General features: G+C 40.9%; 1 protein-coding gene across 1 annotated transcript in view; it reads left to right on the top strand.

The window, feature by feature from the left end:
* Window positions 1-20,748, top strand: part of def8 (differentially expressed in FDCP 8 homolog) — a 96,960-nt gene extending 76,212 nt beyond the window's left edge. Inside the window, exons 7-9 of the mRNA XM_048186894.1 lie at window positions 18,477-18,617; window positions 19,104-19,213; window positions 19,915-20,748. Coding sequence (XP_048042851.1) covers window positions 18,477-18,617; window positions 19,104-19,213; window positions 19,915-19,999 — 336 coding nt within the window. The 3' untranslated portion in view covers window positions 20,000-20,748. The remainder of the gene's footprint in view (window positions 1-18,476; window positions 18,618-19,103; window positions 19,214-19,914) is intronic.
* The last annotated feature ends 212 nt before the right edge of the window (window positions 20,749-20,960 follow it).

Genomic DNA, 20,960 nt, shown 5'->3' with positions numbered 1-20,960 from the left:
ACCTTGTTACACTCTTATTTCATGTAGTTACAGGGTAAGTATGATATTACGGGCCATAAATTAAAGTGGAGCTTGTTACCCTCTTATTTCATGTAGTTACAGGGTAAATATGACATTACGGGCCGTAAATTAAAGTGGAGCTTGTTACACTCTTATTTCATGTAGTTACAGGGTAAGTAATTAAAAAAAAAAAAAAAAAAAAAAAAACGCAAACAGTCATATCATTTGGAAAACTTTATTTGAAAAACAACTTATTTCAAAACAGATTTAAAGTTACAACACTTCTTATTAGTTTCTCTTGCTTGGCTTCCTCCTCCTCTTGTTCCTCTTTTTCTTTCTTTCCACTGTAACGAATGTAGCGGTTCGTACAGTTATTAATTAATTTATGGATGAAATATGAATATAATAATTCATAAGGTTATGAATAAATTATGATTCATATATCGACCCAACGGGGAATTAAACATATATCGTGAATCAATTACAACGAATTATAATCAATTACATATATGATTAGTTCTGGTTTAATAATTATTTAGAGAAACTGTTAGTTTGTCCAGCAAACTAAGTCCCTCACAGAATATTATAAACAAAGTTATCTGGCCATGAAAATAACCTGCTATTATAACATCAAAGCATAAAACGATCGAAAAACGTTAAAGTGACTTGGGTTTTCAGCTGAAAGAACAAACAGAACAATCGAGCATGAATAACGTTTTACTATATGCAAACTACGAATACAGAGGTTATACATCTAAATATACAAGAAAATACACACCTATGTACAAGAATAGAAGTAGAGAAGGAAAGAGAGAAGGCAAGTAGCAAACTCACAACCAGTCCTAAGCCAGCACGGAAATCAGTTTCATCATCTAAGATTGAGAAACGGCAGTATACTTGCATTGGTTGCGTGTGTCGAATTTCAGGTTAGCGCTGGTGCAGTTCGTTGGCTTCCTCCGTTCAGCGGGAAGGTTTGAACTGAGGACGAGAGTGAGTTTCGCTGGAAGATGGCGATCCCGAAACTGAGCGCGGTGGCAGCGCGTGGTCACCGGAGAGGTCCGGGAAAAACGTGCACGAGATGCTCGTGAGACAATCGGGGGAGAACCGGGAGAGATTGTGCGTCTTTGCTTTTATGACAGATAAGCCGACACACCTCCTTGAGGTGGGGTAGCCAATAACATGGGTGCAAAGTTGGCGGGAAAGCTTTCCCTTTGTTTTTGTCTTGCAAACTCATTTGCATGATTTACAAGGTTGGATTAGTGTTCATTTTCCTTCGAAGTACTATTAAAAATAGTACAATGCATTTGTCAGCAGTGTGACATACATTATGGAATAAATCAGATGAACAGCTTTCAAAAGAATCTAGACTTGACATATAAACGAAACATGTAGAAGAAGTTATGGTTTACAGACAAAATTACATTAATAGGAATGAAACTAGAATGGCTACAGTCATTTAAACTCTAAAATCTAAACACTAGGAAGCATATATGCACTTAAAATATAGCGGGTACACTTTGGCACAGTCATATCTTGAGAATAACTGTACATACCATCTCTAGGCATGTTTGTATATGTGTGTGTGTCTGTGTGTGTGTGTGGGGTGTGTGTGTGGAATTTGTCTGGTCAGTCTCTGGCGCTGAGTTTCTTGCCCACAACCGGGGGTTGATCCTTTGATGTTCCAAAAGCTAGGAAATTGGGTCCACTGTCTTACCTCGCCCAGGCCACAAAGATGTCAAATGGGCTCATCTTTGCAGACTGGTCGGAGCCGACTTAGTGATTAACGAACACAGTTCATCAGGTTAAAAGCATTCTGAAAACTCCAAAGTTTATTGATTGTCCTGATACATGTGCATATGCTACAGACCCCCCTTCGGCCAACAAAGTCCCTGTGCGGACTTCGTTGGACGGTAACCAAGTTCGATGGCACATGGATCCGGATGGTCACGCAGCAGGTGGTTCCTACTCGTCCTTGAGGAGGGGCAGATAGGCACCTGTCCATGGACTCTTGCATCCCTTTGATCCCTTGGGATAGGATGAAGGCCAGACCCAGGGCGAGTGCATACTTGATTGCCATGGAGAAGCAACGGACTGTGTTGGCAGCGGTCCAAGCGTGGGCTCTAGGTGAGCTGGTCAGGACAGGCAGTCGTGAAAGTGCTTGGCGGGCTGCATCGATGGGAGTACTGTCACTTAGCTGGGACCCCCCTTTGTCAATCCTCAGTTCCAGTCCTGGATCTAAGGTGTGATGGTGATTCCTGGAGGAGGATGGGATTTCCAGTTCTGACTGGTCCTCTTTGCTTGAGAGACAGTACACTGCCAGATGGCTGCGGTGAAGGATGGAACCCAGGGGTACCTGGATCCACTTACTTGGATTGGGCAGGCTGACACGAGTGGCGGTGTTGTGCTGATGGTAGGTTAGGGTGGCAGCATGAGTGGGGGTGTGGACGAGCAGTGTCCCGATGACTTGGGTGCGAAGCTTGGCCTTGGCAGGGCAGCGTGTGTTGCTGGTCATGGGCTGCAACCGGCCCCTTCCTTCAGTGTGGTTTCTGAGGAAGAGCTGGTTAGGGGAGAAGTACGGAAAGTCTTTGGTGAAACTACGCCTGCAAAAGTGGGGAGCCAGGCACAGCCGTGGGTTGCTGTTGTGGTAGGCTACCACATCTGAGGTGTGTTTCTCGGCAGGGGTGTTACATTGCCACCACCTGACATTGACCATGTCTTTGGGTCTGCCAGTAGCAAAGTCCAGCACAGTTTGTGTGGGATACTGAGGAATCCTATTCATAGCCACTCTGTCCATAGAGAAGCTAACTTCTCGCAGCAGGTCTGTCAACAAAGCTATAACCAGCTGATTCTGGGCAAAGTCATTCTGGAGGACTGTAAACAGTTGCTTCCTTGAGTTAGCCGTTTGGATCAGCAGGAAACTGTGAGTATAGAGAACCACCACAATACCTTTCCGGGATTTGCAGGTGGTTTGCAGGGTTTGGCTCTGTGTTGCGAGTTGTTCTCTCAGCTGTAGGCGGAGCTTGTTGCGATGCTGATGGGTGGAGTAGGCTGTGATGAGACTCGAGTCTCCTGGTTGGTACAGGTGCAGTGGCACCTGCCGTGCCATCAGTAGTTCCGTGGGGAACACCTGAGTTGACTCCTGTATGGTGTCTGTGATGGCCATGAGCATCAGAGGAGGTTTTACAGTCCAGTCTTTCTGGTCGACTGACCGTGGAAACGTGACTCCTCTGCGTTGCAGTGGAGCTCTGTGCTTTGGGTTTACAGTTTGGACTTGACAGCAAACCTGACATTCTCTGACATACTCTGCCACATCTTCCTGCATGCTGGGCCAGTACGCCACTTGTTTCAAAGTCTCATAAATAGTTCTGGTGCCCTGGTGTTTGGCACATGGTGTGTCGTGGGTGTATATCCGTTCACCCCCCTTTTGGCCCTGTGGCAGTACAAGCTTTGGGGCTGTGAGGACATCAGGGACATACATTAGAAAGTTTACTCCCACACGTAGCATGTGGTTGGTCTTATGTAGTCGTTTGTGGCCAGGGGCCGTCGTGGGACCAGATGCCGTGAACGGGAGGTTGGAGGGGTATGAGTGGTGGTGCAAAACATTTCGCCTGGAAGTGTTGGCAAGTTTGGTTGTTAGTGGCAGTGGCAGTAAGGCGGGAAATGTTGCAGGAACAGTCCGCTGGCCGCGGGTTGTTGTTGCCACACTAAGGGTGGGTGAATGGGGTGGGTGTGACCATAGCTTGTTATGCAGTGTGCCAGTCTTGGCAAGGGCATTAGTTTGGTCGTTCACACCTTTGTCACGCCCTGGTTGCTTCAAGCATCTTTTCACCTTTTCCCAGTAAACGATCATGTCGTGTGCTTGGGTGAGGTGATCACGTGTCTGAAACATGTGTTGATGTTTCACCTGCTTGTTGCATTCAGTCTTGAAACCAGTTTGTTTCCAGCCCAGAAGATGGCATGTGAAACAAGGTCTGGCAAAGTGTGAGTCTGTGCACATGAGTTCTCTGATGTTATGGACAGAGGAGACTTGAAAGGTTTTGAGGGTCGCTGCTGCTTCACCATACTGACATGACTGGGGACCCCACCTGCTGTTCTGTGGTTGGCAGGGTTGGTTGTTTAACCATCGTGCCCCTGCACTTGCCTGTAAGATGCCCTCATGGTTGTAGGAACGTCCATCGACGTAGGCCGTGGGCATTCCTTGGCACGCATTCTCTTTGAGGTATCTGTGACAGGCTGGTCGCTGTTGTTGGGGTACCAGTATCTCAAGTGTCAACGCTGGTGTGCTGTTATAGCAGTTTTGACAGGCAGCTGAATCTCCGCTCCGTGCAGACTTGTGCTTTCTGGCACGTTGTGGCAGTGGCACCTGCTGGTTCAGCCTCCTGAAGTCGCTGGTGGGTCGCCACTTGCTGTCTGGTTTGACAATGGACCAGGTAGGGACTGAATAGGTGCTGTTGCATGGGCAGATAACACCTTTTCCTTCTGTTGAATGAACAACCTCCTGTACTGGTTCATGTGGGGCGATGTGACCTTCGTACTGCCTGATTAAGGTGGGAGGAGCATTTGGGTGTGTTGCACTATGCACTGTGTGAAGTTTAGTGAGACCACAGCATAAAAGGTCTTTGTCCAATGTCACTTTGAATTTGTGCAAGACGTTTCTGAGTCTTTGACAGTCTGCATCATTCTTTAGCGCACTTGCATCTTTCTGGATCTGTTGGCCTTTAGGCTCAAACCTTGGGAAGGGTTCCTCTGTTGTGGTGTAAGCTGTCAGGTTGGCTGTCCGAGGTGCAGCGCTTTCCTGAGTTTCACAGGCAGGCTGGTTAGCGACTGTGGGTACAGCGAGGTGTTGGTCCTCCATCAGCTCCATTCTGCGCACCTGTTTGGTGGGTACCAGGTTGATGGGAGTGATGGAGATGCTCTTGAAGGATGCCGTGAAGCTTGTGTTGCTTAAGCTTCCTTCTGGGACCATGGCAGCTGGTATTAAGTTAATGACTGTTAACCTGAGTTTAAAGTCATAGTGGCCGTGGTCCACTATCCATTCTAGATGGTAGGCTTTGGGAATGCTGATGTCTGCGACCATGCACTCGTTGAGCCAGCTGTGAACTATGTAGGGTGACACTTCAGTTAGTGGTGTGGCTTTTAGAGCAAGTCCAAGTTCCACGCCTTCAGGTGACAGTGTGAAGGATGCTGGCATGTGGCTTAGGGTTTGACCACATTGCCTGTTGAGCCAAACAGCACCCCCTTTGGTGTAAGGTGGTACTACAGTTTCCTGTGTGTGGAGCCAAACAGCACCCCCTTTGGTGTAAGGTGGTACTACAGTTTCCTGTATGTGGATCAGGATGCAGACCTCTTGGGTGGTCTGGCCTGACAGGAAGTTGGCAGTGTTGACAGGAACAACAGGAAGCTGTACAGTCATTGGGGCCCACAACAACTCATTTGCACGGTCCGTGTGAGCATTAGAGTGCATCAGGAGGTCTGGAAGGACCAGGAAGTGATGGGTTGAATGCCGGTGGTTCCATTTGAAGTTCAAAACACAGATGTACTTGACAGTCATCATGGTTGGCAGACGAAAGTCTAGTGGAAAGTGTGTTTGCTTGTTGACAAATGGGAGGTCCGGTGTCCCTTCACTGAGAGCACTTAACAGCGTGTGGCTGAAGGCTGAGTTGTCTGCCCACAGTGTGAGAATAATATCTGTTGTAGTTACATCATTCAGCTGTGAGTCTGTCGTGGCCTTGGAGCAGAGGGAGTTACAGTCTATGGTGAGTTGAAGTACGCCGGGTAGCGAACTTGAACTGTGCTCTGAGACGGGGTTCCCGCGGTTAGCTGGGAGATTTCCTGCGACCTCTGTGACCTGACCGTCTGGCTCAGGTGGTCTGGGTGACTGGGAAGGCAGAAGTTCACACACTTGAGCCCAGATTTTCAGCGGTCTGGCATTCAATAAGGGCTCAAAACAGTCTAGCAGGTCTTTGTGGGTGAAACAGAGAAACGTGTCCATTTGCGCTACGCACACAGGAGGTACCGGGCTCACTCGACCAATGGTGTGGTGCGTGGGAGCTGTGTGTTCAAGATGGACCTCATTTGGACTGTGCGACTGCACATTCAGCTCACATCTTTGTGACTTGAGAGTCTGATTTTGTCTTTCAGCTTCATTTCTCAGTCTTTCAAAAAGGTAAGGACAGGTTTCTGGGCAGTGATCGGAGCCTGGATAACTGGTTGGATTTTCTACAGTCCCTTTAGACGCAGTTCTCTGCTTGGCTTGAGCTTCGTTGACCAAGTCTCGCAGCTGCTGAATAGACATGCTGCGTGAGCAGGCCAAGGCTGCCAGATGATCACTCACCGCAGGGTGCAGCTCTCGGAGAAGCAGAGTGTTGAAGATGAAATCTTCCTCCATTGCTGGCTGACCACGTGCTCTGAAGTAGGCCATTTGCAGTCGGCTGTAGCAAGTGTATGGGTTTTTCAGTCTGCCCCGTTTTAGGTCCCTGGCAGCAGGGAGCCCTTGATCTGATGCAGGGTCAGAAAGCTTTTGGATCAGAGCCTGTCGCAGGTGCTGGCAGTTGGATGTGACAGCTCCCGGCAAAGTTTCTTGGCCGCTGGACGTTTTGGGCAGTGGACTTTTAACCCCATTTGGAATTAGGGCTTCTTGACTGGTTAGGGGAAACTCTGTGATGTGTGTTTCCCCTCCCATGCCACTTTTCAGTTCTCTGTAACCAGTGTCAAGTTCATTCACATAGTCTCTTTGTTGTTTCGGAGCCATAACTCCTTTCTGGGCCTGTTTGAGATGATTTTCACAGGTCAGGGATTTGGTGTGTCTGTCTTTCGGCTTAGTCTCTGCTTTGGCTAGGGGAGCTTCGCTGTGTTGGAGTTTTTCAGTCAGTTCTCTACGCTCCACCTCCAGGTGGAGCTCTGCAAGGGCTTTTTGAAGTCTTTGCAGCTCCTCCTGTAGCTCAGGTTTGGATTCAGAAATAGAGCAGTAGACAAATAGAAAGGAATAAAAATAGAATAAAAATAAACTAAAACAGAAGGGCTAGAGGGGAGAAGTAAAACTTAAACTTCCTATTCCGGCTGGGTTTATGACAGTGTCAGGCGAGTGCACTGTTGTGTCATAAAACCTAGAGGGATGGTATGGCTCAAGAGTATAAGGGTTGGCCCGCACCTGAATAATCAAAGAATATGTAATATTCTGTGGCTTTCAATTAGGTGAAGTGACTGTATGTCACTAATTTAGGCCTGGGTGAATTGTGGGTGCTCAGACAAGAACTCAATGGCAGGCAACCTTTCCTCGACGTTCAAACACTCCACTGCGGTGTCCGTGGTCACCTGTCCCCTTTGTAACACGGTGCAACCTCTCAAACAGGGAACATCAGCACAATTGCGCACTTCGGCAAGGTATTTGCGCCAACGGCCCGAGTGACCAGTCAAAATTGAGTTTTCCCTGAACCCAGAGTCTGTCCCCTTTACGGGCAGTTACTCCAAACGGGCGGTTCTGTCGTGCAGAAGCCTGAGCAGGGAAATTAAACAAAATTGCCGTTTGCTGTCACTTTGGACTCGTTGCCTCCCTTTACCTGATACACAACTCGCTGATGTCCTTGCGTGTTGCCCGTAATACGAGGTCAGAATGTCTCCGATTCACACACAGTCAGTGCAAGAAGCGCCAGGCCAGGTAGCTCCACTCACTGGAACTCACTGGAGCAACCGTCAACTCACCACCAGGCGGTGAAGGGCCTTCTCTGCAAGTGCACAAACAGTCAGGTAAACACGACTTAATTGTAAATTTAAATCTCAATTTAAATCTTGTTTAAATAGAATTTAAATAATTAAGTGTGTGGGATAAAAGAATAGGGGTCTAAAATGAACTAGCTAGAAGCAGAACAAAAGTAAAAATAAAATAAAACAAAAACAAATCAGATGCACTTGATTCAAATTTGAATTAAACTCTGTTCAATTAAATTTAAATGAGTGCATAGAATAACAGAATGGGAGAAAGAAAGGAGAAAGCCTTCCCTATTTGCAGATTCCCTAAAGAGAATTGCTTGTTGATGAGCAAAATGCCAACTGATTGACACCACTTAATTTTAAAATTCAATTAAACGTTATTTAATTAAATTCAAAATGAGTGTATGAAATAAGGGAGGCTTGGGTGTGCGTGAATGTTATTGCCAGCCAATAACAACAGGACCCAGAACTAAGAGTGAATGAAATAAAACATTAAGTAATAAAGGGGAATGAATTTCCAAAGTAAAACTAAAGAAATAACTTGAGAGAAAGAGAGAGAAAAGACAAAAGGGAATAGATGAAATAAAACAAAGTAGAATAAAAATAAAATAAATAAACTAAAATAAAATAAAAAAATAGAGTAGATCTGTGAATACAGGAAAAGAATGCAAGGAAAAGAGAATTGACTTATCTGGCAGTGTCCACCAGGGGGCGCACTCTCAGAAAGTGACTTCTCTTGTTGGAGGGGAAACTTAATTTAAATTAAAAATTTAAACGTGTTTAAATTAAATTTAAATCAGTAAACCACATTCCAACAATGATTGGAAAGCATAACCACCAAAAGCAAATTACTTTTACAACTCCCCGCAGTATAGAGAAGCAAAAGATAATTTGGAGATAATTTCAGTTCAAAGCATGGCGCGGCTTTGACTCAGAACGTCCACGCGGTGGCGTCAATGAGTCCACACAACCAATAAGTAGGGAGGGGTGCCACACCTGAGTAGACTGCCCTCTGGCGTCTGGTCAGAGTTACTGCATCCCCCTTCCTTAATTCGTGATACAAAAACGAGCGCGCTTGTGGGTTTCTGACCCTTACGCTGTTTTAACTGCACGGTCACGATTACAACTATAGAACCTCAGCGGATTCTTTCATAAATATATGTGTACCGTTTTACTCACGGGTACACAACTCTGGGAATCAGTCCCTTTGGTGCAAACTTTAATGCACGCGAATATGTAACGCTTGCGGGATTCCTTCGCCGCGGGTTACAAATCAACATTGGATCAGGATGCTGATATAGCTCCGAACTCTCACACATCAATCGTTAAATCAGACGGACTGCTTTTCCGATTAGATCTGTAACGGGGATCACGTGGTTTGGGTAGCTAGTCCAAACGACGTAACCCAGGAGCAAACCGGCTATTGTGAATTTTTGGACGACACAAGAAATTCAGATTTAATAGCGGGTAAATATAATGAGGCCTCGAAAGAGTGATCGCAGGAATCTCGCCACGACCCTCTAAACTCGCTGAACACGATTCAATTCGTTTATTCAAGCGGAAATTAATATTCAAAACTGTAACTTACTGCAAAGATTGTCGTCCTTCACAGATACGAGCTTGAGATATCAATGGACTGCAGTGTATTTCACGGTCAACCAAGGCTATGCCTGCAGTGTTTCTAGACACAAACAGCAGCTTGTTAACGGTGCGTAGTGAGGACCCGTGCGTCTTCTCACTGAATAAAGCGCGCATGTAAGTTAAATCATACAAAATTATTCTACATTGCTCTTTTACCAAAAACCAAGTTTAAAACGTTGCCCGCATTCTCCACCAAATAATATATGTAACGAATGTAGCGGTTCGTACAGTTATTAATCAATTTATGGATGAAATATGAATATAATAATTCATAAGGTTATGAATAAATTATGATTCATATATCGACCCAACGGGGAATTAAACATATATCGTGAATCAATTACAACGAATTATAATCAATTACATATATGATTAGTTCTGGTTTAATAATTATTTAGAGAAACTGTTAGTTTGTCCAGCAAACTAAGTCCCTCACAGAATATTATAAACAAAGTTATCTGGCCATGAAAATAACCTGCTATTATAACATCAAAGCATAAAACGATCGAAAAACGTTAAAGTGACTTGGGTTTTCAGCTGAAAGAACAAACAGAACAATCGAGCATGAATAACGTTTTACTATATGCAAACTACGAATACAGAGGTTATACATCTAAATATACAAGAAAATACACACCTATGTACAAGAATAGAAGTAGAGAAGGAAAGAGAGAAGGCAAGTAGCAAACTCACAACCAGTCCTAAGCCAGCACGGAAATCAGTTTCATCATCTAAGATTGAGAAACGGCAGTATACTTGCATTGGTTGCGTGTGTCGAATTTCAGGTTAGCGCTGGTGCAGTTCGTTGGCTTCCTCCGTTCAGCGGGAAGGTTTGAACTGAGGACGAGAGTGAGTTTCGCTGGAAGATGGCGATCCCGAAACTGAGCGCGGTGGCAGCGCGTGGTCACCGGAGAGGTCCGGGAAAAACGTGCACGAGATGCTCGTGAGACAATCGGGGGAGAACCGGGAGAGATTGTGCGTCTTTGCTTTTATGACAGATAAGCCGACACACCTCCTTGAGGTGGGGTAGCCAATAACATGGGTGCAAAGTTGGCGGGAAAGCTTTCCCTTTGTTTTTGTCTTGCAAACTCATTTGCATGATTTACAAGGTTGGATTAGTGTTCATTTTCCTTCGAAGTACTATTAAAAATAGTACAATGCATTTGTCAGCAGTGTGACATACATTATGGAATAAATCAGATGAACAGCTTTCAAAAGAATCTAGACTTGACATATAAACGAAACATGTAGAAGAAGTTATGGTTTACAGACAAAATTACATTAATAGGAATGAAACTAGAATGGCTACAGTCATTTAAACTCTAAAATCTAAACACTAGGAAGCATATATGCACTTAAAATATAGCGGGTACACTTTGGCACAGTCATATCTTGAGAATAACTGTACATACCATCTCTAGGCATGTTTGTATATGTGTGTGTGTCTGTGTGTGTGTGTGGGGTGTGTGTGTGGAATTTGTCTGGTCAGTCTCTGGCGCTGAGTTTCTTGCCCACAACCGGGGGTTGATCCTTTGATGTTCCAAAAGCTAGGAAATTGGGTCCACTGTCTTACCTCGCCCAGGCCACAAAGATGTCAAATGGGCTCATCTTTGCAGACTGGTCGGAGCCGACTTAGTGATTAACGAACACAGTTCATCAGGTTAAAAGCATTCTGAAAACTCCAAAGTTTATTGATTGTCCTGATACATGTGCATATGCTACACCACCGATGAATCTTAAGAGGGAATCCTATTTGCTATTCTGTATTATAAGAACATACAGTACACCCGAAAATGTGCTCACCGTTTACTCATATTTTACCCTCATGCCATCTGAGATGTATACGACTTTCCTTCTTAAGATGAACACAAAAAGGTTTTTAGGAAAAAATAAATCATATGGGAACGCTTTATATTGCAAGCTCACGTGTTCCTAAAAGTCGAAATATCAAACAGCACAAACAGTAATAACTACAGTAATCCATACGACCACAATGGATGAATTGATGTCTTCTGAAGTGAAACGATATGTATTTGTAAGAAAAATACCAAATATTTTAATATTTTTATTTATTTTTAAAAACTTTCGACCAACTGTGTTCTGCACGTTTATGCGAGGGTTGAGAGTTCATGCTTGACATAACTTGAAGCGTGACGTAAGTGTGCCGAGAAACTCACGCAGATTTTGGACGCCGTCAGGTTTTTTTTTTTTTTTTGTAAATTATTTTTTTTATTAATGACAACAACAAAATACACAGAATAACAGATAAGGAGAATGAGAAACAAACAAGACAGAATAACAGAGACGGCAGTTCTCGTGCAAGTTTCACATTAATCTCCAATGAGAACGTCATGAAAGCTTCACGTTGCTCATTACAATGTGCTTCCTCTAACGCAAAGTTGACTTTCATGAAGGCGCTGGTGACAGGTCAGAAGCGAAAAGATGAATAGCCTCAACCATGAGAAAATTTCGGGGTGTACTCTATTTCTTTTAATGGGATTCCTTCTTAAGATTCATCAGTTGAGAAACAAGAGGAGGAGGAAGCCAAGCGAGAAACAACAACCAAAAAACGGACAAAACATGTTACTTTCTGTCAGGACTTTAGAATTTGAAATGAAAAGTTTATTTAAAAAAATGAATAATAAGTGTTGTAGACCTATTTTTAATAAAGTTGTTTTTCAAATAAAGGTTTCGGAGTTAGTGATATCAGATTGTTTGCATTTTATTAATTACTTACCCTGTAACTACATGAAACAAGAGTGTAACAAGCACCACTTTAATTTGCGGCCCGTAATGTCATACTTACCCTGTAACTACAAGAAATAAGAGTGTAACAAGCTCCGCTTTAATTTAAGGCCCGTAATGTCATACTTACCCTGTAACTACAAGAAATAAGAGTGTAACAAGCTCCACTTTAATTTACGGCCCGTAATGTCATACTTACCCTGTAACTACATGAAATAAGAGGGTAACAAGCTCCACTTTAATTTACGGCCCGTAATGTCATACTTACCCTGTAACTACATGAAATAAGAGTGTAACAAGCTCCACTTTAATTTACGGCCCATAATGTCATACTTACCCTGTAACTACATAAAACAAAAGCATATTTCCCCATGTATTAAAAAAGGTTGTAATAGTTATTTCTACTTGCCTTGAAACAACTTAATCAGTCCACTTTCTCGTTAAATTGCTCCCAAATGTAAGATTGTTGTCAGTGTAAGTGCCTCTTAGTTCTAAAATACTTACAGTATAAATAATTTGTTATTTTCCTGGTTGTTACCCCTTTATTCCCAATACTTTACATATTGTTACTTACTGTATAGGTACACTATAATTATTGAAAATTACGCTGTAAATTATTTGTAATTACGCAGTACTTTCCGGGCTGTAATCTGAATTTTGTAAAATATGAAAATGGATTTCAATTTTAGCATCATATTAAAGTAATAAAAAGAATCTTAAATAAAAATCTAGATAATTTATTCCGTAATTCATGCATAAAAGGGCTAATGAACTACATGATCATGTATTATATGTTGACACCTATGCAACAAATTAGTATTATAAGAATCTTGAAGGTTCCTCTCTTAAACACCCAATCAAATTACATATGCAAATACCTGCTAGAGGACAAAGGATGCTAAAGTTTCCCTCCAAAGGAACAACTTCTTATTGGCTCACACACCTCCAGAGGGTGTGACATCTTCAAACTTGAAAAGGTCACTGAGCACAAGATCATGCAGGTTTTCCGCTTTTTGAGAAATTCTGATGTGAAGATGATGCCGAACTAGAAGTCTTCTAAGGACCCTTAAGTTTGTGCCAGGCTTCGGCCTTGTCTTTCCATTCACCAGGGTCCTCTGGACTCCAACTGGTTCTCTCTCATCAAGACAGCATCAGCAAAGATCAACTGGAGCCTCAACAAATTGCATCAGGACAGTTTAATTCAAATGATGATTAGGTGACTAATCAGGTGACTAATGATCTTCTCATCACAGCCGACTCTGGTTTACTCTCTATTCTTATACTCCTTGATCTTAGTTCTGCCTTTGACACTATCTCTCACTCCATTCTTCTCAACCGACTTTCTTCCATCTGTATCACTCACACCTCTCTTCATTGGTTCCGTTCATATCTCTCAGGCCGCACTCAGTTTATTCAATTAAAATCCTTTCAATCACAGTCCTCCCTGGTTTGTACTGGTGTTCCTCAGGGATCTATATTGGGTCCTCTTCTTTTCATCATTTATCTTCTCCCCATTGGCAATATCTTTCGAAAATGTAATATTCACTTTCATTGCTTTGCAGATGACACCCAGTTGTATCTATCTAGTAAACCTAATTCTACACTTCCACCCACCGCTCTTACAAACTGTATTTCAGAAATAATATCTTGGTTTACATCTAACTACTTACAAGTAAACAGTGGCAAAACTGAAGTTCTTCTCATTGGCACAAAAAACACATTATCCAAAGTTGACAGTTTTTCTTTATCAATTGGCAGCTCTGTAGTTCACCCCTCACCTCAGGTCAAAAGTTTAGGGGTCATACTGGACGGTTCCTTATCTTTCCAATCTCACATTAATAATGTAACCCGCTCTGCATATTTTCATCTACGCAACATTAACCGTCTTTGTCCTTCGCTCACTGTTCAATCCACCTCGACTCTTGTACACAGCCTCGTCACCTCCCGTATTGATTACTGTAATTCTCTTCTTTTTGGTCTTCCTCGTAAATCTATCTATAAGCTCCAACTGGTCCAGAACTCTGCTGCCCGCATTATCAGTAAAATCCCCACTTTTCACCACATTACTCCTGTTCTTCAACAACTTCACTGGCTCCCGGTCAAATTTCGAATTAATTTCAAAATTCTCCTTTATGTCTTCAAGGCCATCCATTGCCTTGCCCCACCGTATTTATCTGGTTTGCTTGACATTGCCACTCCTTCCCGTTCACTTCGATCTTCTTCTTCCATTCACCTCACTGTGCCCACTGCTCGTCTCAGCACTATGGGGAGCAGAGCCTTCAGTCGCTCTGTTCCCCTACTCTGGAATGCACTTCCACCTGACATTCGTAATACTGATTCTCTTCCTCTGTTTAAATCCAGACTTAAAACTCATCTGTTCATACTGGCTTACTCTTAGTGATTGCTCTCATCGTCCAACTGTTTAATGTTTATGTAATGTTTATGTGTGTTGTTTATTTGTTATGTAAAGTGACCTTGAGTGTTCAGAAAGGCGCTTCGAAATAAAATGTATTATTATTATTATTATTATTATTATTATTATTATTATTATTATTATTATTATTATTATAAATGGCCGAGACATGCAAGTATCAAACTTAGTCTCATTAACTATCCTTTTAAGAAAGTATTATAACAAACTGATATTAACAAACTAATGTTAACAAACTGATGGTTTGCTCAAGGCTGTTGATCTGCTGAATTTCAAACAGTGCTATAACTTCTTGCTTTCCTGTATTCTGCTTCATCTCTCTTTCCCTTGGTAAACTGTATGCATGTATGTGTGTGTATGTTAGAGTAGTTCAAGTGTTTAGTTAATAAAGTCTTGTTCATGTCACACGTAAAGTTGTCAGTGTTTAATGCTCATATACTGTCCCTAATCATGCAGATTTTGACTGCATACTCTGAGTAGTACTGTACAGCAAGGAAGTTATTTCCATACCCTAGAAATTAACATTTCTTAAAATGTATAAATAATTATGTAGCAAATTAGCTCAAAAGGGAAATATGAATAATTATATGAATAATAATCATCACTCGTTATCATCACTCGTTATAATTAATTATAAATATTTGGATCAGTTAATTGAATTAACTTTATGTAGCTGAATTAATATTACAATCAATTAACCTGTTCGGCCAGCGAACACAGTATTGATCATCTATCAACTCATCAGAAAGGATATTTTCCGTGGCCACAGAAAAATAATGCTTTCTTAGCATGTAGCTGTGATCATTAACGTTAAAATTGACATTGGTTTATAAGCTGATCAGAATCAACTCAGAAGAATGTGCACAATGGTTTTATTTAACTAAATCATGAACACATAACCAATCTAACAGGCACAGACATACAAATAATGCATACATTGGAAATGAGAAAGTGGGAGTGAATGAAACCGTAGCATAACAGATGAAGAACCATCCGTTTCTCACTATAAAGCACCTTTGTTAACAAAGGGGTTCACAACGTAATACTAAATTGCTGTTTAGTGTTCAAATGTACGATACTTGCAAATGCCTTAGCTGTTAAAGAGCTCAGGAGAAATTCTTGATGATTTGGTCCGAGGGTATTGAAGTTGTAATCAATATCTTCTGCGTTGAATGAAGAAATGAAGACAAACTTGCATTGTTAATGTGACTCTGTGGTCTAGAAGGTTGCACATGGCTTGAAGTTAATGAGGCCTGCCAGCCTGGCTGCGCCAGCTCGGGGGCCAGGTGAGGTCTCAAGTGAACAGCAATCAAAAGCAGCAGCAAGCAGGGAGGAAACTTTGTGTTGGCTTTTAAGTTCTACAGAGGTCACACCTTTGTGTTTTGGCTTGACCAATGAGAAAGGTGCAATTCTCAAGCGGGAAAGTTCCTTTGTTTGAAAGTGAACTCATTTGCATGGGAGGAGTAAGCTGGCAGTTTGTGTCCTTTTATACTCTGATAAATATAACAAACATACAATGCATTCTATGAGATGGTGATGTCCACCAAAGTGCGAGTCATTAAATGATGAGTATTTTGATATGCAACACCACCTAGATGGGCTACATTATCTAGTATTTCTATCATAAGGCATGCATAACACTATACAATATACAAAAGCACAATATACAAACAGTAATAATACACAAAATGTACTAGGGAAATGCATGTTCATTCTTTTAAGCAAATTTGTCAACGATTTAGTGGAAAGGATTCCATTTCTGTGGGCTGCATGTCTGATTCTTGTGGCCTGTACTTTTCTCCCAAGCATCTTTGAAATGTATGAGGGAAGCAAATGGTGACAGTTCTCAGTGGGGAACTCGGACATCACGGAGTCTGCATGGGTCAGGGGTTGTGAAGATTAACTTTTACAATTGTGTGTTTGATCGATCCATTAATTACAATTAATATCGTCCAGCACTGTTCGTCCAGCAATAATTATACAATTAATTGTTGAACGAACAGGTTAGTTGATTGTGGTATTAATTCTACTACATCAAGTTATTTCTATTAACTGATCCAAATATTCATAATTAATTATAACAAGTTATGATTTATTATTGTTATTTCCCTTGAGCTAATTTGCTACATGTGTTTTCAAGCCTTGCCAATTTAAGCATTCAAGCGGAGGTGTGAAAGAGAATGGGTGTGCGCTGTGTGAGAAGTTTTGTTTGCACAAACACAAATCTGCATGTCTCAGACAGCGTGCAAATAATAAAATGAAATTTCTTGCCCGTCTCCTTACGCTTGAACGGACAAATTCACAGATTTATCTCAAAATGCTCGCCTTGGCGAGTATCCTAGTAAATATATTCGGTTATGGCTTAATTGAAAGACAACACATGTGTATCAGTATATTAGATTTGTGCATTAGTCTTAAAGTGACAGCAGCTGTCTGTGTTTTTAATGTTAATCAAACTACAAAAGACAAATAAATCATTCACTGCTCTTTACTGAATAACATTTTTGTAACTTTTGTAACTAAAATATGGATTAACCTTTATTTGTATAGTGAATATTGTATGCAGTGTTGTTTTACATTTGGCCTCCCCCCTTCCATACGCCCCCCATCAGCCTCCCTGGCCAATAATATCCATTAATCCATCCTGTGGAGGAGAGAAATGTTTCAGGACCTGACGTGGTGCGCTCAGAGGTGCAGCGGCGAGAGCAGGCAGTTCTTGAGGCGGCCCATCATTTTCCATTTCAGCTGTCTAGATGCATATTATTGATGAATGCGATGTTTATGTTTCGACCCTGCTTGAAGAATTAATCAGCAGGTCAACTGAGAGAAGGCCCACTTTTGGAAAGGTGTGAAAGCCCTTAGGAGCGCAAACTGTTCTTTTTCTGAATGTTGTATGATATAGCCTAGTGTTATGTAATAAAGGCTTGATTTATTCATTTATTTCGTTTCATTTTCTTAACAATTAAGATGCTGCATGTGTTTATCCAGTCTAATCGAAGTGTGCGTCTCTCCCCCGACTTTCCCAACAAAAATCCCGCCCCATCAGAAAATACATAAAACTGACATTACTGAGCTATATGCGTTTAAAAGTAGCCTATTCAAATGGTACAATGGCATTGCTCAGTTCAACGTGTTGGGAAATCGGCATTTTGTCCCGCGTCAGCATTTATTCAAAAGTTATTAACGCTCAACATTCAAAAGGTAAATAAGGATTTCCCACTTGTATTAGTAGGCTTAGGCTATTTTGCCAAGTGAATGCCCAATTGAAGCTCTCACAAGCACAAAATGCAGGGATAGAATATATTAATAAAGTATTTATTTACGCATTTTAGACGAACAAAAACAGTTAGGCTAAGCCAAAGACTGAGGCTACAATATCCATAAATAAATGTTCACAAATACCCATGAAAGTAAAACTGAAACCTTTAGTAAGTAAAACTGAAAATTACTAAGGTTTAATTGGCATCTTTATTTCAAACGACCCGACCAACCGCAACCCGAATATCATTAAAAATATTTTTGGAAGACTCGTAACTCTGAGACCTTTACAATCACACCCACCACAAGTGTAGCTTGCAAACTCAAAATACATCAGTGATATACCTCAGTTTAAATAGATTTGTGTGTGTGGTGGTGCTGTGGGTTTCAGGGATGTTTAGATAACTATAAAAGAGTTAATGTTCACTTTTCTTAAAAATATGAAGGCTGCATATGTTATCAAGAATGTCATAATTAAGAAAAGTAATCATAATAAAATTGACTGATATTCATTGTGAGGTGTAAAATACTGTAATTTCTTTCTTACGTTGCAATCTAATGCTTATTTTTCTTAAATGAGACACCCTCGATGATGTATGCATGTATGTCCTAAATAAATTATCATTCAGATAGCAATAGGGTTAAGATGGTGGAATTTAAAATAACTGATGGTATAATTGTAATGTCACAGCTTCAAGACCGTCAGCATTTTGTGGAGAATGATGACATGTACAGCCTACAGGACCTGATTGACACCTCCAGTGGGCGTCTCAGCTGTTCCCTCACTGAAATTCACACAACTTTTGCCAAACATATTAAACTGGACTGTGAGGTAAGTTTGTGGGTGACGCTTTGAACATGGAAGCAAAGACAATGAAGATCGGGGTCGTGGGTGTTTGGACCCTACTGACTTTCAATTTTTTTCTTGGTCTATTGTAAATAACCTCTTCATGTGTGAAGTAATAGCTCTTTTCTGCACCCACACACAGGCTGTGGGTATGCTGTTGAGTTCAGCATAATTGATAATTGTCATCTAAATGATAACATATTAAAGTAATTAGAAAGGTTTACAGTGAAAAACAAAATCTAGTTCTTATTTTATATATTTCATGGCTAGAAATTGTTAGTTTTCTGTGCTTGTTTTGTAAAACAATCTACCCCAGCAATTTCAGCTAAACTTTGAATTAAATGTCTCAAAAATTGAAGGAAAATGTGATAATTTTATGACCCATTGAAAGTGAGCAGCCTCTGAAGTGAAATCAATTCTGCTGTGTCAATTCTGCATCTCTGTCTTAACTCTCTCATTTTATACCATCAGAAATGCCAGGCCAAAGGCTTCATGTGTGAATTGTGCAAAGAGGGTGACATTCTCTTTCCATTCGACAGCCACACCTCCCTCTGTCATGACTGTTTTGCTGTTTTCCACAGGTTTGCTTTGTTCACTGTTTACATTTCCTTATGTATATTTATTCAGAGACAAATTTTTTCTATAGTGCATTGATAATGTAAACTCTTGATGAGAGAAGATAAACGGTATTTCGATTTCTCTGTATGTTTGTACATATGGTGGAATTGACAAATAAAAAATCTTTAACTTGAACACATCAGATACATTTCCAATTACCACATTCCATATGTGCTGTTATAGGGCCTGAAAAGGTACAGGTTTGGTCCAGTAAGTTTTGTTGTGACCACATCATATTAACTCAAGGGAATGTGATTATATATCTTGGCCACAATATATTATTTTGGGGTCTTAAAAGCTATAAAGATTAATTTTGTCAAAATAACATTCATACCTCGTGACCATGCAGTGTGAAGTCGTGACCTTGCTCTTTGCTTGAAGTATGATGAGAGAACAAAATCCTTTTCTCATGGCCATGAGTTTAATAAATAAAACAGACCTGTATGACTACAGCAATATGTGATAATCAGAAAGAAGATTTTTGAAGTATTTTTTTTTTTTATTATTATTATTTATTTATACTTGTGCTGAATGAAACTGCACATTTCTGAATGCAGCACAAAATCAAGCTTGTGTTTATTTAGAAGTGTTTGTGTTCATGTACCTATTAATTCCTTCTAAGTTTAGGTTTTGTTTTTGCTTGTGATTTTGCTCTCTTGCCCAGGGATTGCTACTATGATAACTCGACCACATGTCCACGCTGTGCGAGAATGCTGGAACGCAAAAATGAGGAGTCTCTGAACCCATAGATCAGCCTGATGGATGGATGCCTTGCAAACACTGTGAAATCTTCAAAGCCAGAACTCTGGCATGTGGGTCTTGTCTCATCTGTAATTTATTTCTTCCTGAGGTTTGTACCATGCTCCTGTCAGATTCTGTATTGTCATAGATTTGGTGTGATCAGCATAGCAGGAAAACCTAATGGCTTTTAAAACCAGTTTCCCTATTTTTTTTCTATAAATATGACATTTTTTTGTTACTGTTAAATGTCTAAACAGAAATCATCAATGTCAAACTTTAACAATGACATGTTCTAGATCAGTTGGATCTAAAGATTCCTACACATAATTCTGGGTAGCATGCTTGTTTAAGGGATCAGGCAAAAATACTACAAGGCAACACTATGATTTACTTTATAGTTATATTCCCATAATATACTGTGGCTTAAAAATGTTGTAGATAATATTCTAAAGGTTATATTGTGCTCTCATTTTATAAGATCAACATGGTCATGTTTTAATCTATTCATGTATCTGAGGAGAACCACTACTTCAGTTATATCCAAAATGTCATTAGATGTTTTTGTACGGATTATGTAACAGTCATTACTGGTTTAAGAATTTTACAGTTACCCGGTGTTACATATGCTATTAAATGGCAGAATGCTATTTAATTGTCTCTGTAATAATAACTCTGCAAAAGAGCCTATGACGTGTTATGAAGTCCAATATCTAAGATCTCTTTACACAAAGCATGAATAAAAATGAAAATAAAGGAACACTGGCCCATGTTTGGTTGATCTCCAGCTTTGCTTCTAGCATTACAGTATTTCACAATTGCTAAAACACATTTCTTGAAACCATCTCTCATTTTCTCAAAACATTGAACACAAATCCAATTTTCAAACTAATTTCACAAAACCTCTGACTCTTATGGCAAAATCAAACAAAGCTTTCAGATCATACACACATTAAACAATATATAAACACT

Source organism: Megalobrama amblycephala, linkage group LG4 (genome assembly GCF_018812025.1).
Source record: "Megalobrama amblycephala isolate DHTTF-2021 linkage group LG4, ASM1881202v1, whole genome shotgun sequence".
In the NCBI taxonomy this organism is placed as follows: domain Eukaryota; kingdom Metazoa; phylum Chordata; class Actinopteri; order Cypriniformes; family Xenocyprididae; genus Megalobrama; species Megalobrama amblycephala.
This window is presented reverse-complemented; position numbering and strand designations above follow the sequence as displayed.